Source organism: Rissa tridactyla, chromosome 11 (genome assembly GCF_028500815.1).
Source record: "Rissa tridactyla isolate bRisTri1 chromosome 11, bRisTri1.patW.cur.20221130, whole genome shotgun sequence".
Classification (NCBI taxonomy): domain Eukaryota; kingdom Metazoa; phylum Chordata; class Aves; order Charadriiformes; family Laridae; genus Rissa; species Rissa tridactyla.
Genome location: NC_071476.1, coordinates 2,947,099 through 2,964,928, shown reverse-complemented (window position 1 = coordinate 2,964,928; position 17,830 = coordinate 2,947,099). Strand labels below are relative to the sequence as shown.

At 52.0% G+C, this 17,830-nt stretch overlaps 1 protein-coding gene across 4 annotated transcripts in view; it reads left to right on the top strand.

Moving 5' to 3' along the window:
* The first annotated feature begins 425 nt into the window (after positions 1–425).
* LARP1 (La ribonucleoprotein 1, translational regulator) overlaps positions 426–17,830 on the top strand; it is a 47,173-nt gene continuing 29,768 nt past the window's right edge. The window contains exons 1-2 of one of the 4 annotated variants that reach the window (XM_054216951.1): positions 426–862; positions 17,146–17,172. In XM_054216951.1, coding sequence (XP_054072926.1) covers positions 514–862; positions 17,146–17,172 — 376 coding nt within the window. In that variant the 5' untranslated portion in view covers positions 426–513. Of the gene's footprint in view, positions 863–8,843; positions 8,864–11,454; positions 11,704–17,145; positions 17,173–17,830 lie in introns of those variants that run through there. The other 3 variants (XM_054216950.1, XM_054216955.1, XM_054216953.1) reach the window with 3 other exon arrangements.

Genomic DNA, 17,830 nt, shown 5'->3' with positions numbered 1-17,830 from the left:
GCCGGCCTCAGGACAAAGTCGGGGAGTGTCCCTGGGACAGGGTTATTCCCTGTGGACACGCACCTTCCTGTTGGAGACGAAACCACCCGCATCCCGGTTGAAGCTCCCCGGTTCACACCTCCGCACTCGCCGGCTCGGGGACACCGGGGCTCCCCGGTGCGTTCCGCATCGGGGAGCCCCGGTGCCCCCGAGCCGGCACTGGACCCCTGGAACCGGAGCGGGGCCTCCCCCAGCGCGGCGGAACGGGGCCGCGGCCCCTTTAAGACGGCCCCCCACCTCCAGCCCCGAGCCGGGCGTTGCATCAGGCACGTGCGCGCCGCCGGCCGGCCCCGCGGGGGCGCGCCCCCGGCCCCGCCCCGCCCCGCCCCTCCCCTCGCCGGCGGCGCGCACGGGGCTGCGGACGGGGCCCGGCGCGGCGCGCGCGCCCCCGCGGCAGTCGCGTGGTCCCCGCGCGTCTCCATATTGCGGCGGCGGGGCTCGGGGAGTTCCCCCGGCGGGGCGGGGGGCGCGCAGATGGCGACGCAAGTGGAGGCGCTGCTGCCCGGCGCCCCTCCGCTGCTGGCCGCCGAGGAGCGCGCCCTGGTGCTGAAGCCGCCGCAGGACGGCGGGCGGGAGAAGGGCGAAGCGCCCATGGGCCCCGACGGCGGGCCGGCGGCGCCGCGGCCGCCCAGCGCCAAGCAGCAGAAGGAGGAGAGCAACAACCAGGAGAAGGAGAGCCTGCTGAGGGCGGGCGGCGAGGTGGAGGACGGCGGCGAGGCGGGCGGAGCGGGGCGCCGGGAGTTCATCGAGGCCCCGCCGCCCAAGGTGAACCCCTGGACGAAGAACGCCGCCGCGCCGGCGGTGAACGGGCAGTCGCCTCCCGGTGGGTGCCCGGTGTGGGGATAGAGGTTGGCGGCGGGCTGGTGGTGGTGGTTGGTGGGGGGGGGGGGTGGTTGCGCCGCCGACCGCGCCCCGGCCGGCCGCGCCATGCGGCACGGCGTGGGGACGGCGCCGCGCCCGCGGCCTGCCGGCGAGCGGGGCCGCGGCCGGCCTGAGGGGAGCGCGGCGGCGGGGGAACGGGGCGAGTGGCGGGTGGGTGTGTGAGGGGATGGGGGGGGGGGGATCGGTGGAAGTAGGAAGCGGCGACGCCGTCCGGGGCCATGAGGCGGGGAGCGCGTGTGCGGGGGAGGGGAGCGCGGCCCGGGCAGCGGCCATGAGGCGGCGGCGGCGGGGCGGGGGGAGGTGGGGGACGCTGAGGGCCCGGCGGCGGGGCCGGCCGTGAGGCGGCCGAGGCAGCGCGGCGGGCGGGCAACGCGGCGCGGCCACCCCCCCCACACTCCCCCCCCCCCCCCCCCCCCCCCCCCCGCCTTCCCCCTCCGCTCCCAGCATTCCGCCGCAGCGCAGGCAACGTGGTCGCTTCCCCGGGCGCCGCCAGCCTGCGGCTTCCCCCTGGGAGGGGAGCGAGGCCCGGCCACCGCCGCTCCCTCCCCTGCCGCCACCACCAACGTCCACCCCCTCCCGACACACACAGCCGCGATGGGGCCGTTCCCCGGCCCGCGGCCTGGCGCTGCCCACGTGTGCGGCGGCGGCTCCCCCGGCGCGCAAGGCCTCGCCGCCTTTCTCTGCCGACTCATGGCGGCGGGGCCGGGGGCTGCGGCGGCGGGTGGGGGCTGTCAGCGGCGAGGCGTGCGGGGCTTTGCGGGGGTGGTGTGGTCGGGGTGCGTGTGTGTGTGTGTGTCCCAAAAAGGGGATTCGCGTGGGGAAGGAGAGGGGATGGGGCGACGCTTGTCCACATCGCGTCGGTGACCCGCTGCTGCCGTCAGCAAAGGCTGAAATCGCAGAGCACCATTTCCTCGGGAGTTGGGATGGGTCCTGCTTCTACCTGCAGGGTGCCGCTCCCACCGGCTTCCAGTGAATCGGTGCAAAGAGGAAAACATAGAAGTTTGCACTAGGCGTCTTGTTTGGGAAAGACTTAATTATTTTTCCAGCCTGCCCTCTGTTAACTCCAAAATCATGCTGCCATATGTGACACTAGATTCCCTGTTACCGTATGTGCTAGTGTTTTGCAAGAAGTGTTACAGCCTAGCGTGATGATTCATCAGAGGTATTGATCTTTGGAAGATGGACAGCTCTGCAGTTTCCACCTGGAAAGCTGTCACCTTAATGGGGAGCATAGGGGTGAAGTTAATTGTGCCAGGTAAAAGTCTATGTTCCAATTGTTTGGTGGTTTGTTATTGTATGCACCAACAGAAGCAAAGCTTAACAAAATCCAGGGCAGCATTGCTGTCTGCATTTGCCTCTTGTGGTATGACATAAAACTGGTCACATCGCTCCTTTGTGTGAAAGCAGCACTCCATCGCACTGCCTTTTGGGGTAACAGTCCCTAGAAATAAACCAAAAGATACAAAACCACAAGATGGAACGTTCCTGTTTCAGGCTCATGTCTAAGGCGTGTCCAGATTTGTTACCAGGCCCGTTGCAAAGGTGGGTGACTTGTCCACGTAAGCAGAGACGAGGCATTCTGCCCCATACAAGGAGGGGGCCCTTGCAACTCCTGAGATGATTTTTTTGAGGGAGTGTGTCGGTAGCATGTGCATCCTATGGTAGGGTAAGGGAGTAATGCTGCAACAGCCGGACTTTCCTCAGGCCCGGCACGATTGTCCCAGTATTCCCAAAGGTGTTTAAATAATGGAATTGGTTAGCAGAGCATTTTGGGATGCTTGGCAGCAGTGACCAGTTCCTGCAGCGCCCCAGACGCTGCCGCTTGGCTCTCCTCTCTTGGGGCATTGTTTCTTTTGCTGCCTGTTCGTTAGCAGAAAAGAAAACGTGTAAAATAAACACGGCTGGCGAACTCCCACGAGAGGCAGGCTGGCAGCTGACCTTGCTTGGCGGTCCTTTGCCCAAGTACCTTCTTGTAGAGTTTGCAGGCTCCTGTCGTCTCTTCGCTGCTTTGGGTGGAGGATTGCATTTGGTGAATGCTTACAAAAAAAGGTCTGGATTGTGAGTTTTTTGTGAAGGATGGTGCTGGTGAGGTGAGTTGCCATGTTGCAGTGACCTCTGGGGGGGATTGCCTAAGGAAAATGACTCCTTTGGATGCTTGAAGTGGATTGAGAGCTTTTAAACTCTGGAGAGGCACCACTGGATGTTTTTGGGTTTTCAGCAGAGCTTAGAAAACCACGTCTCAGGATCCCGCAGCGTTCCCAGGGCAGTGCTTGTGTGCTGGAGGTACTAAATGTTTCCAGCCCTCATCCTGCCAGAGGTAGTGAGGAGACCAAGGAGCCCAGTGAGGACAGCCCTGTAAAGATAAAGGGATCCCTCTGTGACTTGTTTTACAGGCTTTGAAAGCCCTAATTTTTTATAATGATTATATTAATTATAGACCCGTGGAGCAGATTTAATGGACAAGACCTACTCCTTAGGTGTTCACCCGTTCTGTAATGGTTTGTGTTGGAATTGTTTCTTATAAATGTAAAGGCATTGAGCTCTGGCCCAGAGAAAACAGAGCAGCCTTCAACATCTTTGAGTTTCTGCTGTCTTTGTCAGAATATGGATAGGGAAGAGCTTAACAAATCCACGTCTGGTTGTTTTGAACTGTTTGACTCACTGCAGTTGGGAAAGTTGAATGCATTGGGGGGCTGATGTAGGGAACTGAAGAACAGTGTCCTTGTTTGATGGATTAGGATTTGTCTTCAGAAGTTGGTTTCTTGCCTACCTGCTGCAGCATTTTTACGCTCCAGGTTGGCAGTGAGGTCCGTAATAGGGTGTTTGAGAGTAAATGTTTCTCCTTTTTCAGGAAGGAGGACTATTGAAGCAAAGCCTCTCCTTGCTTCTTAACCCCTCCTCCCAAAAGCACAACGCCGTGGCAGTAAGTGGAGCAACCATTAGATCGAGTTAGACAACAGCGATACTGCTGATGCTGTAAACGGCGGCTGAGGCTCAGCTGGAGTGGCACACCAGAAAATCTTCCCTGGTGCCTTGGCAAGATCTGTGTTACCTTTCTATGCGTGTGCGTTTCAGAGCTGGGGTACAAGAGCTGAGGGGACCCTTTGAGTCCTGAGATGACACACGGTCCTGTCCTATGTGGCAAGGTTTGTGCTTGACACTGCTTGCTACTGGTGAGGGACTCTGGCAGAGCTGGTAATGATCCCTCATTTTTACTCTCTAATGATCTAGAAACGAGGTCTGAGTGACAGTCCCCTTGTTATTGTATGTTCTCTTCTTATCATGTAAATAAATGCAGCCAGCAGCCTGACTGGCGAAGGCATGATGGTAGTGTGTGTGTCTGCAGTAGCGAAGGAAACATATTCTGGCAAAACCAGCTTTGCACTTTTGGCTATAAACCAAATTCAAAGTATTTTTTCAAATTCTTCTATAGAGAAGTGTGGCTCGCAGTTAAGACAGCTCGACCTTCTGGAACATGTTGTACTCCTCCACTGTGTCCTGCACCAGGGCTGGTGCTGATGCAAGCATTGGTGCAGACAGGTGTTAACAGCACCCCGTTTTGAAAACCTGCTGGATTTATTTCAAGAAATGTTGCATCAAGGCACTTGGCACTTCTTAATTTTTAAAGCCATTTACATCTTGGAAGTGGGAGCACGCAGGTCTTAATGGCTGGCACTGCAATTGCCAAGCTTTGCCTGTGCTAACTTTTACGCCAGTTTTCGTTCTTGTTGCAAGCACTCAGCTGGGAAAAAGTGGCGTATTTCCTAGTGGAGATGCAGGAGGTGTTTTAATTTCTTGAGTAGAGTGTCTTGCTTGCCATTTGGCAAACGGACTTGGGCGGATAAGCAGTACTTTCCAGAAGGCACACCTTAGTTGCTAGCAGCAAGCAGCAGAGGTTAGCTGACTATTGTTCAGAGAGAGAGCGTGGTGCTTTATGCCAGAGCAGAACCTGGGTTGGCTACCGGTACTGAGGAGAAGGCAGGGGAAGATTCATTAGCTTCTCACCCCTCGCTGACTAACTCCCCATAGGGCTTTCCTTGAAACCAGCCTCCAGTACAGGAGATAAGATGCATGGGAAGCTTATTTTACCTTTGGCACTTCTTTGCGTTCAGAGTAGGTGCGCGCATCTGCCTGCTTGGGTATCCAGCTTGGCAGTGCTGCACACACCTATTTCCAAAGTGTTGTTGGGCAATTCTCGCTCTGTCGTGGCATGTAATTGTGGAGCTCTCCTGGCCGTTTGTTGCAACAGAGCTGCTATCGCAGCAGGAATCCTTCCCCCCTCGACCGCTCCAAGTTTCCTCTCTGAAATACTGTTTTGTTCTGATCCCACAACTTGCGTTTGGGTAACTCTTCCCATCTTGTTGGGGAGGATGAGGGTAACTGGAACTTGCTGCTCCAAAAAAAAAAAAAAAGCAAAACCGTAAAGTTTGGTGTTTTCCCTCCCCCGCATACCTTTGCCCTTCAGCTTTGTGCTGGACCTTTGCCCTGTTCTGCGCTGTTTGTTTCGGGAAGGCTGGGGAATGCGGTGCAGCTCCTGAGAGCTGACTCACTGGCCCTGTTTGCTGGGCTTCAATGCTCACTTCTGCTGCGACCTCCGGTTCCAGGTTGCCAGGTCCGAGGCATCGCTGAAGGTTTCTCATTGACCACCTCCTTACCCTCACAACTCTTCTTTTAAGCTGTTTATTGCCTGTGGGGCCATGAGGGTTTCCATCAGGATTGCATCTGGGATCGCAAGGTTGGGCAGCAGAAGGACTTGGGTCAGGTGTGAAGACAAATCGAGTGCAAAAAAGCAGGGCTGGGAATGGGGGCACTGGGGCTGCAATGCTGTGCTTTCCCTTCCAAATTATGACACCTTATCCTTTCACTGTGTGCTCAAATAGCGTGAAATTATCCTCAGGGGAATGCCAAATGCTGACTTGGATAGAGTTAAGTTGCTCTTTGCATGCTTGAAACTACTTTGTAATGAATCTCCGACACCACCTCAGTGGTAGTGCTTGTTCGGCTAAATAAGGAGTGGGCATTTTAGTAGAAAGCCATGCTGTCTAGACCAGGTTGAATATTTTAATCCTTACAGTTAGTACAGCTGCAAACAGCAAGGGTTTAAAAAAACCCAGTCATCTTAATGAAAACTTAAATACACTTGAATACTACCAGAGGATTGTGGTGTCCTTTATGGTGGTGCACCTCTCAGAGGAGCTCAGCTCCCATCTCAGTAACCAAGTAAACGGAGATATGGTGGCCTCACTGTAGATCTGGCAAATAGCCGATAGGAAAGCTAGAAAGGCTTTTTCATCTGCTCTTAGCGTAAGTCCGGTTGGGAGTGGTGAGCTTTGTTCGTTCCCAACCACAATATGCATTTACATTATGATCTTTAAAATGTTATTTATCCTCTGGTCATTTTGGCATTGGAACCTTTACTGATTTCCTACCGAGGGCTGAAGCCTCCACGCTACTGGCTCTGTCAAATCCCTGGCTTGCTGTGCGTGCAGGGAGCTCAGGGAAAGAGGTGGTGCAACCTTGGTGGTACCTGCTGGGTGCTTTTATGATGGTAATGCCGTCTAGGTAGAGCTTTGCATGGGCAAGAAGTCATCATCTGGGGTTGGGTAAAGCTCTGGGTGCTCTGTGTGGATGCGTGGTCTCTGGCATGGCCAGCTCTGCATTTGTCCCATTCTTTGCTTCAGACCGGGCTTCAGTTCCAAACTCATTCTGCAGGTCCAGGTCCTTGTTAGTGATCTCTGAGTGGAGTTTGAGAGACTCTTCTCCTTGCATTGAAATACCTGGCGAATCTGAACATCTAGGAGCAAATGATACAGCTGCATGACTTGAGCTGGTCAAAGGAGAGGTAAAAGAGAGGCTTCGAAGAAGTTAACGCAGTGCTGTGAGAACTTAAAGCAGCTACTTGTGTATTTAGGCAATGATAATTGGTGACCAGAACAAATAGGAACTGAATTTGGCCTTGAATAAATCAATTACCAGACTTTGTGGGGAAAATCCTGGGTGAGGGTCGGTCTGAATTGCTTGGCTGAAAAGGGAGGTGGGTGCGCACGTGAAGGTCCCGTGGCTGTGGAGTAAAAACCGGCACAAGGCATTTGGTGCAAATAGGTTTGCTGATGGCAATTCTAATACTGCGCAAGATACAAGTTTAGGTTTTTTTGGGAAGGGTTGTGGAAACGGTGGTCAAGTCAAGTGTCAACATGTTTCTAAACAAAGGCTCATCCTGTAATTGCAGGTTCCCAGAAGATCCTCCTAACTGAACTTCCCTTTATCAGAGTGTGTGTTTGTGCTGCAGTTCGGGGGGCTTCTGTGGGCAGGCCTGGGTGGATTGATTGCCTTTTCTGAGCGAATCGGTGTGTGATGTGTTGTGGCTCTGGTGTTTTCAGTGTTGCACTGGTCTGCTGGTGCCAGCTGAGCTGCAGGAGCCGTCCTTGGGAAGTCTTCTGGCCCAGCTTCGGTGTGACACTCGCTATGGATTTTGCTTGGATCAAGAGCTCTTCCTGCAGCATTAAAGCTACGTGTGCTGGGGAATATTCTGCTGTGACATGCAAGGAGAAGGGAGGAAGGGCTGTGAACTGGCTGATCTAATACCTGCATCATCAGTGGTTTACCTTCAGTGTCCTTCTGGAGCAAAGCTGACTTAGAAGCTGCAGCTTGCCTCTACACTTTGTGTGTTGCAGCTCTGCGGTGGTTGTGATTTTATTTTTGCTTTCTTGTTTTGACTCATTCTGTTCGTTTACATGGTCACAAGTCGGAGGGGTTGGTAGAGATCTCTGCTGCGGATAGCTTGGGGCTGACAGTGTGTGGCAGGTGGCCATGGTGGCCCTGGCTGGGTTGGATGCTCTGGCATGATGGGTCAGGTGGAAGCTTCCGTTTGCTTTAGAAGTGGTCAGTGGAGGTGACTGTTGGTGTGACTGAGCTCTATCAGTGCTGCTCAGTCTGCTTCTGGTGGCACTCAGAGGTGACACAGACTTAGTCTAGAAAATGGCACACCAGTTCCCTCCGGAGCATGTATGGCACGCACAACGTGCTGGCGGGCACAGCTTGCTGCAACCTGTGCTCCTGGGCAACCACGTTCGCTTCCTGCTGGGCATCCCTTGAAGTGGCGGCAAACAGGTCTGTGACCTACTGCTTTAGCAGGCAGAGCTGGCCTGTGACCTGGCCACATGCCCACAGGTGCCTCTCTCCACTCCTGACTTGTTCCCCAAAGTGGCCCTGGTGTCTGGTGGGGGCCCGGGAGAGGCATCCCTGCCCGATGAGGAAGGTGGTGGAGGAAAAGCATCTCTGGTGGGGCCCAGGAGAGGCATCCCTGCCCCACAAGGAAGGTGGTGGAGGAGAAGCATCTCTGGTGCTCCACAGCGTTACTTGTTTGGTCTCTGGCAGGCTCTGCAGAGATCCCTTGGTGACAGTGATAGCCAGGGGGACAATGGGGAGAGACGGGAGCTCGGATGGGGCTTGTGAACCTCACGTGTCCTTGACACACGAGGCAGAGTTAAACCATGACTGGAAAGCTGGGCGGGGGGTCGGAAATGGGCTGCGTGTCCTCCCTGCTGGGCGCCGGTACAGCCAGAGGTGCCGTGGGAGTCCAGTGCCCCTCTGCTCTTCCCAACCCAGGTCCGGGGGTGCAGCCCCGCTGGCTGGGGGGGGCGGTGGGAGGAAGCGGAGCCGGTCCCGAGCACACCAGCACACCGCCGAGCACGTTTTTCCAGCTGAGCGGCGGCGTGTGCCGCGCTCCTGCAGTGACTCTGCAGTCTGCAGGGCATGGCTGCGCTGGAAGGGATCCGCCGGCAAGAGGGAGGGCACAGGGGGCTGCTTATCTCTGCTTCTCCTTTCCTGGTAGTCATTTGACTTCTTCAGCTCGCCCGCCAGATGCGTGTGTGGAAAGAACTGAGAGTTTTCAGGGCTAGATAAGTTAGGTTTTAAGACGTCTGAAACACTGGCAAAAGAGGTGAGTTTTTCCTGACTGAATATGTGGGGAAACAAGTATGAAATTGGAAAAGCCACAAAAATGAGGAAAGGGCAGTAGAGTTTTGTTGAGGGGAAAGTAAAAGAAAAGGTGTGTGAGGAGATTGGTGTCTTACCCGCCTGGTAACTCGGAGGTGCTGCCGGAAGGTGGGTACGTTGCTAAATACTTAGCACTGTCTCTGAGCAGATTATTTGTAATATATATTCAGCCTTCACACTAAATTTACTTTACTTTTTTTTTTTTCCTTTATAACTGTGCTTTTGAAAGCTTCTGGCCAGTGGTGCAAATGAGTGATTGTTAATTTACCAAATGTTAGTTACCGGACTATCTGGTTTGTGCACTTACAAGATGATGAAGCTAGTGATGAAGTGAGAGTTTATGGTTAATAAGCAACATTCAAATGTTTGATAAGCCAGCATTCACTTCAAACTACGTGAAATTAATTTCTTCAGATTCTCCAAGGTCAGATCTTCTTTTTTTGTATTAAATGTTGCAAAAGAAGTACTGAGTTTATTCCTGCAAGACACTTAGGATTCTCACTACAATAGTTTTATACCTTTACTGTAGCCTTTCTAAATAGTCTCAAAGTCAGTGTAGCTCAGGAGCAATGTCTGTTTATGTCGAGTTTCCCGGCCTCACAGAACAAACCTACTGAAAATAAAGACCATAATAAAAAATAACAACGCTCTTGGCCTCATCTAGCACAAAAAAAGATACTTAAAGGAGTGAGCACTTCACTCTACCTGTGTACCTCCAGATGGGCTCATGTTGGCAAGGCAGTGCAAGCGGGCAAGTAAAAGGCAAAGCAGAGGAAAGAATTAAGTGTAAAGAATGGCACCAGTATGCAGGGTGCTGAGAAACTATGTGACTGTACCAGCAGATGCTAAAATGTGAAGAAATGCATCCCAAGAATGTTGTTAGGGGTTTTTACTCTGACTGAAATAGTAGTGATAGGATATTTGTGCACGAGATCACACCCAGCAAGACAGAAAAGCGAATCACAGAGGTGTCTCCACCATGTGCTCAGATGACAAAGCATGAGACTTTGCTGGCTGTAATCATATTAAATTTCATTTCCCAACTCTCAGCTAAACCTTGAGAGCTCGGGGGAATACCTAATATGATCTAATGCATCTTCTGAGTGCTCAGAAATCCTCTGTCACTGCGGAGGGTCTTGCACTGAGCTGAATGAAAGGGGGACTGATTTCTTTTTGGCTTCCCAATCTCAGGTGAACTCTTCTAGCTTCCCCCCCCCCCCTTTTTTTTTTTAATCTGAGAATTACAGATGTGATATTGCATGCTGTGCAGGGAGGAATTTGCTGTAAGTGACCCGCCCTTTTAAAATGTAAAATTAAACCTGTAAGTACAACTGTGAAGATGATTTGGAGGAGACATGGCAGATTACAGGCAGACAGCACTCTTAACTTCAGCTGGAGCTGAAATCTGAGTTCATCTAATTAACAGCACAGAAGTGGAACCAAGCAAGAATGGAGTTTGGAGGGTGATTGAAGAAGCTGTGCGTTTGATTAAAACCAACCAGATAGCCTGGACCGGAGGGGGGGAGCATCTCAGACTGTGAGTCTGATGATTTCTAATTCAGTTAAGAGATTTAATTATGTTGTCTTCACTGTGCTGCCTTGTGTATCCTACAGACCCCCTGCTCTGCCCTCTGCCTGCAGCCCTAAGGTGGAGAGAGCCTTGCAATTTTCAGTTCCTGTGGTTTTCACAGGGATTTGTGGCATCCCTGCCTGATGTTATGGGGCATGACCATGATACTGGCGCTCTTGAGGCGATAGGGGGGGATCCTGTTTCATGGAGAGGCTGGATTTCTGGTTAATTTTTGGTAGATTTCCTCTGTAGGGAGAAGGATCTGTCTTGTTCCTTATTGAGCTGTCCTTAGGCAAAGCTTTGCTGTGGTGTCTGAGGCTGCCTGCCCTTGATGTACATGCAGAAAAGTGTGTTGCAGAGCAGTATGCGATAACCCTGTCCGAGGGAAACCCTGTCCTGTATCAGTCTCCATAGTGTGGGGTCCACTTGGCTTCTGAGCCTCACCAAAATGATGCCTATATTTCAACAAGAGTCTCTGAGGCATGTTAATTTTGCTTGATCATGCCTGAAATTTTGCTGCCTGTTCAATATCCGGTAGCTTAAAGAACAATTTGGGGAAGGTGACTGTGATCACTGGGCCCAGGCTCATGTAGGGTTGGTCTCCTGGAAGGCTGGAGGCTTCCAGCGGTGTCAGTTCAGGCTTACTGGTGATTAAAGGATGTGAGGCAGAGAGCTGGGTCGCACCAGCTGCTTCACGGGAACAGCAGTCAAGGACCTTTAATGTGCCTTGTGCTATCTCTGCAGCTTTTTGTTGGGTGTGTGATTAGGAGTGTTAGGACTGATGCTTAGAGAAGCAGTGCTTTGCTGCTTTTCCATTTCAGAGATGGGGGGAAGGGGTTAACGGGAGAGAACACCCAGTGTTTGTTTTCTCCAGTGCAAGCACTGATAAGTGGATGGGAGAAAAAACAGCCGTGACCTTACAGTTATTCCTTGTGTGCCTGCGCATATGTGAGTGTTGGATTCGCAGGACTGTCTGTTTCGAGAGCTCTTGTTTTTTCTGGTCAGGCTGACCAGATGCATTCCCCAGAACCCTGTTGGCATCTCTGGTGCTCAGAGAAGAGACCTGGAGCCCCTTCCAAGCGGATCTCTGAAAGGTGCTTTTGCCGGACACGGTGCCGGTCCCACTGGTGACCGTGCGTTCAGCCGGAGTCGCAGCCCTGCCTGGTCAGCTCTGCTCCCCTTCTGTCTAGAAGAGACTGAACGTCGGCATTAAGGTACTATTTAAGTTTAGTGTGTGGCGTGAAGTTAAAGCTAGGGAGCTATGTCGGACAGACAATGCACTGATTTTGGAGTAGGTGATTTTTTTTCCAGGGGTGTTACTCTTCCAGCTCAGTGATGCTGGAACTCTTCATCCCTTTCAACTCCGTGAACTTAACAGGGGCACTCCAGCTGAGCTTTACCAAAACCGTGGTCATTTATACACTGAAAACCTCTTTCAAGCATTTATTTTCACATGGCTTGTGGGAAATTGATGTCAAAGTTCACACTGCCTGCAGCCAGTGTAGCTGATGGGGGTGTCTGAGAAGGATCCAAGCCTCTCCTCTGGATGGAGAGCAGAAAACCACTTACAATGGTTCTAGTCTAGTGTTCTGGATACCCTTGCAGAGAAATGGATTTGGGAGCCGATAAATGCTTCTGTAGCTTTTTGTCTTTTTCTTGCACGGACTTTATTGGTGTCTTAGGACCTAACCAACGTCAGGTTAGGGTTGATCTATCTGTCTTGAGCTTCACCACCTCTTTGAGCGGGTAAAGGTACTTTTTATTACAGTAGCTGAGCATTTTTAAGAGGCATGGGAAGTCTTTGCCTGGACCTGGCAGTTGAGGAGGGTTGGGAAGATCTGGGTGGCTGAGAGCCGGACCCTCCCCGAGCCTGCTTGGCAGGTAACGAAGGAGGGGAGCAGGAAGCAAGCAAGATCTCAGGAGGGGCTTAATTGGCCATGCTAATCTTTGGGTTTGGGGTTTCTTGCTTTGCTACTTTTTCCTAGCAGACCTCGCCCCCTTCCCTGCTGAGCGTTGCTTTGAAGAGGCCTGTAACTGTCTTGGGAACCTGTGCAGACACTGCCTTGCCCTCTGAGGGGGAGCCAGGTGATAGAGATTTGAGCTGAAGTGTTGCCTGGGGACTGAGAAGAGATTCAAGCAGCACTGGTCTCCTTGCAGCAGATGCTGGACTATGTAATTTGGACCCTTTCCCTGTCTGTGCTGTTTGCACTGGGAGGATTGCCATCGTAGCCGGAGGAGCAGAACTGAATTGTCCCCACCGGGCGGCAGGTCAGGTTAGGAGGAGAGATCCCCAGCAATCCTGTTGTCCGCCAGCATTTCCCTTCCCTGTCCCTCTCCTGGACAGCCAGCGCAGCCCTGCAGCTTTCGAGCCATCACGACCAAGTTCTGCTCACGTCTCTGCTGCCGAGTCCCCACGTGACCTTGGAGAGGTCATTTTTTTTATGCTGATGTCCAAGTCTTTTGTCTGCAAAACGTGGAGGATGATTTAGTTTCAACTTCATGGGTCGAATGCCAGAACAAATCAGCTGGTGTCTTCCTGTGGCAGTGGCAGTGTGGATGAACCCCATGTCCCGCTGGGAGCAGCCGAGGAGCGTGCCATCACGTACACTTGTACCCGTGCATGCAGCAGAGCAGCTCTTGCTCAGCACACCGGTGCAGTGGTACCAGTCAGTGTGCTTTGGTGACTGGCAGGTGACATAAAGCGCACTGAGGTCATTTCCCTCCCCCCCCCCCCCCCCCCCTGTTTGGAGAGCAGAAGGGTGACTGGGGGTGGTGCAGGGAGCTGTTTCTTGCTGGTGCTCAGCCTGTGGCCGTGCTGCCCCTCTTGGCAGTTACAGCTGCGGGTTGCTGTAATAACGAGTCAGCATTTCTCTTGCGTCAGGACTAATGAGCTGCTCTTCAGTTGCTGCTGCCCAGGCCGGGAAGAAGCAGCATCGGTGGTAGAAAGGCGGGTGCTGGTGGCCGGGGGGCTGTGGATGGGCAGCAGGTGGCGGGGGTCCCTTCCCAGCTGTAGCTCCTGAGCAGGGAGAAGGCAGGCTTCCTGCGAGGGCGTTTGGATTTGGCACTGAAGCGTGGCTGGTAGAGGGCCTTGCTGGCAGCATGCTTCTGCTGTGAGTGGAGGAGCAATGGAGGGGAAATGTGGGCTTGTAAATGGGGTAGCCTTTCTGGACCTGTCCCAGATACTTGAATAGCAGCAGTGGCCAGGTAGCCCCTGGGGAGGGGGTATATGTGTGGATGCATCAGCTTTTCTCTTTAAATGCCCCATTTTAGCATACAGTCTCCTGCATTTAAAAATACCATCAGGCAAAAATTGGGATTCTGTATCCAGCACCACCTAAAATAAGGACGACTGCCCTGGATTTGGTTATGTCTCCTGGGCTTTTTGTGCAGCAACTCTGGATATTGGTGTTCAGAGCAATCGCCTCTGTATGGCGTCTGCACCCTCGTGTGACAGTCCTGAAGGGGATGCTCCGCACCCATCCCGACATCCTGCTGTCTGCAGCACGCACCCGTGACCACCTCCTCACTCCTTCCTCCACCCCAGTTTGCTGATAACAGGGCGACTCATGAAACATGGTTTCCGCTGAGATGTTGTAGGCTGTATGGATAATGTACAGGGCTGAGTAGGATGGTAAAGAACTTGGGAAATACTCAGCTTGGCAGAGACTGGGGCTGCAATGAAGAAGGGATCGCTGGTGCCTGTGGTGATTATAATCCCTCTGTTTAGGCACCAATTCATTCTGCTTTTGGGTTCATGCTGTGAAACAAAAGTGTCTGCATGTAAGAAGGGGAAGGAAACGCGAGACCACGAGGCCCAAACTTCATGGGTCTTCCTTGCTTGCGTCGCGATACTGTTACTTCTTGCTCCTTGCCATTTGGCTGCCTGGTGGCTATTTTGTATTGGCCCAGTGGGGTGGTCTGGATTTGTCTGGGGTGTGTGGTGGAGGCAGGGGCAGAGCTGCGGGGCTCCCCCATAGGGAGAGCCCGCTGCTGGGCAGGTGTCTGGTCAGATGGTGGAGAGATGCTGTGGAGCATTGTCCTCCGCAGCATCTGGCCTGTGTCAGGATACCTGGCATCGGGATGCAGGTGGGAAGGGGGGGGTGTGTTGGTGGGGCTGGTTTGCTGACTTCGGCTTTCTGTGTTGGGGCTTTGCTTGGGCAAAATCACAGCCTGGTCTCCGTCGCATTTGATTTTCACCCTTGGGAGCATTGGGAAGGGAGCTGACCTGGCCAGGCAGCCTCAGTCCTGCAGTACACTAGATGGGCTCATTGGAGTGCAGCCCTAGGGCTTTATCTTTGTCCTGCCAGCCACGCATATTTCTGCCTCCTTCCCCACCATGACTTTCTTGGGAAAAGAAATCGCTGCCTGATTTAGCCTTCTCTTGGGCACTGCAGGTGCTGCCCTTAATTGGCAGGCTAATTTCTAATCTAGTCACTTGTGCTTGCAAGGGAAGAAGATGTCCCAAAGGGTCATCGTGCCTGGCAGTCCCTGACCAGCCCTGCCTCATATGTGTCCTCCCAGCAACCCTATTTTTCATATGAGCAAGTCCTGCAGGCTGATTGCTCTGTGCTCGTTCTTGGCCTGTAATCCCGGTGCTCTGTGTCTCTGTTTTTGAGAGCTTGGAGTCAAATCTGCATTAATCGTAGGTGTGGTGAGTTGGACAGGCTCAGTCTCTCCCAGACGAGAGGGGTGAGGACTGGAGGCAAGTGTCCTTCGTCGACAGGGGTTGCACTGGCAAACCATCAAGGTGAATGTGAGCAATGTCTGCCCCTGGCCATCATCCGTGGTCCTTGCTTTCTACTGACCTAAGCCACAGAGGAGTTTCCACTGCTTTTCTGGTAAATGCGGTGGCAAATCTGTTACTGAGTTGTGATTTCTAGAAGTGGGTATCCTGGACCTCTTGTGGATGGCTGGTTGTGCCGGTGGCTGGCCAGGCTGTGGCATGCATTTCACAAAGTTGAATGGTTGGATGGTCTAGCAGGAATGCAAACTGGAGGACTGCACCTGGCTATTATTTATCACTAATAAAATCTTGGATTTTGGTAACAGCCATTACAGCTAGCTGGTCCAAACAGGTGAGATATTTGTTAACCAGTGCTTCTATCTTGTTCCTCTGTGGAGAAGCTGTCTGGGAGTTACCCAGGTAGGGAAATACAGAAATCGCCTGTTGTTTGTGACCTGTTAGATCAAGTGCTCACTGTTGTAGGAACCTGACCTTGTCAGCAACCATCACAAAAATACAGGATGTTTAGATGCACCTGGGTGATGTGATGGTGGAGGGTTGCAGTAGAACATGCAGTCTGCAAAGGATCCAGAGTGGTGCTTGGAGGATTTTTTGGATAAGTTGGTTTTTCCCTGAGATAATACCTTCAGTGTGGCCACAGACAAATTATTTTTATTTTTTCTTTTTCCCTACTTGCTTCTGCTGCTCATACGTGGGATGAAAGCATCCCTGCCTGTGGATGACTTGAACACAGGGCACTCTCAAAGGTAGAGAAATGGGTGCTTTTTGGCAGAGGTGTGTTTTTGCTGTTGCTGCATTGGTTGAGCCCAGGCCAGAGAGCATTGCCCTGTCCAAGGGGTAGTCCTTGCTGCAACATTTGTGACTTTTCAGCTGAATGTGTGTTTTGGGCAGCTGATAAGCAGGAGCCAGGGGCCTGCCCCTGTCCTAGGAGGACCTTGGCTTGCTGGCAGCCTCCCTTCCCCCTCTTCAAGTTCCTTGAAGAAAACAGTGTACTGTACTCTCAAAAGTGCTGTTTTCATAGTTTCTCCGGGAGCCTTTATCAACAGGATTTCTCCACACATGCTGTCCTGCGTGCTCCTCAAAAGAATGAATTTTTCATCTGATCCTTCCCAGCTACTTCAGTGGATGTCTTTCTCCAGCAATAAATAGGGTCCATCAGGAGGAGACGGGCCTGTACCTCTGACTGGAAAGAGCTTGGGGGGTGGGAAGGTTGGTAATCTGTTTTGGGATCTGAAACCCTCCAGGAGCTCTGTGCAGTGGGCTGTGTTGGCCAGGAGAGCCACCTGAGATGAGAAGGGGAAGGCAAAGGTGTTCCCCCAGGGTCGTGCATGATGCTCCATGACACCAGGCACCCATTTGGGTGATGGGTGCGTGCATCTGGCTGCCCATCCTCTGGAATAGTTGCTGTGTTGGAGCCAGGCACAGCTGTTGATGTCCCTTGTAGCTATGAAAACCAAGAACCATCAGGAAAATGCTCATTTTGCTTTTTACTTTGGCTGCCACCTGTGCTCCCCAGCTGGTCACCATGTTGGATGTTCTCTGTGTGGTTTTCTATTTGATAACACTGGCCAAGGGAGCATGGGGGTGCGATCAGCTAGCTCATCATGTGAAGTGTTGTACATCTCGTGAGCTTTTTATCCCTCACCGCTGTCTGATAGAAGCCAATGTAGAAGGTTATTTATGAGAGCAATACATTCAGGTAAACACAGACGCCTTCAAAATCTTTCTCGCAACAAGTGGTTGAATTGAGGTGGGTTCCAAGCTGGATTGATGTTTAACTTGGGATACTAAGAAAATACTTCCTCTGTTTAGCTAAAGCAAACAAATCAAGAGAGGAGGGACCTTTTAAATATGATTCGCACTCCAGCTGCAACCAATACTAATTTTTCTTTTTTTTTTTTTTCTTCTACAGATATATTTCCAACTGACGGCCAGTCTGGTATGTATTAATTAAAAATGGAATTCTTCAAACCTCCCTCTCCCATGCCTTTTCTGCACTTCTTTCTGAAGAGTCAGCACTAGCCAGATCTAGAAGACTGGTACAGGAATATGCAACAGACAGATATTAATTAAAAAAAAACAAACCCAAACAAACAAAACTCCAGAACACCCAAAAACCCAAACCAAAAAAACTCTTAAAAAAAAAAAAAAACCCAAAACCCAAACCAAAACCAAAAAGCCTTTCTCATATTTGGCCGTTCCTACATGACAGTGACATGTTTTATGCTTTCACTTAGAGATGATTACAGCTGCTGGAGGGCTACTTTCCTCCTATTCGTTATAGCATGGCAGATTTGGGTGTCCAGGGTGAAGGAGTTTGGGAACTTGCAGGATGTGATGATCACACGCAACTGAAAACATTGACGTGTCAAGATGCCAATGTAACTCAGAACTGCTGCTGTTAGTCTGTACATTAGTTGTGTACAGCTTGATGTGTCCATGGCCCTGAAGATGTATATTTGAATTTGCAATACTTTGAAAATATGCAGATTTCCCCCTTGGCTTGTTTAGTCTGTGTGTTGCTGCTGAGTATTGCTGTTAATGACAACTGAGACACACATGGCGTTGCCATCAGTGCAAGACTGATGAAAACTTCC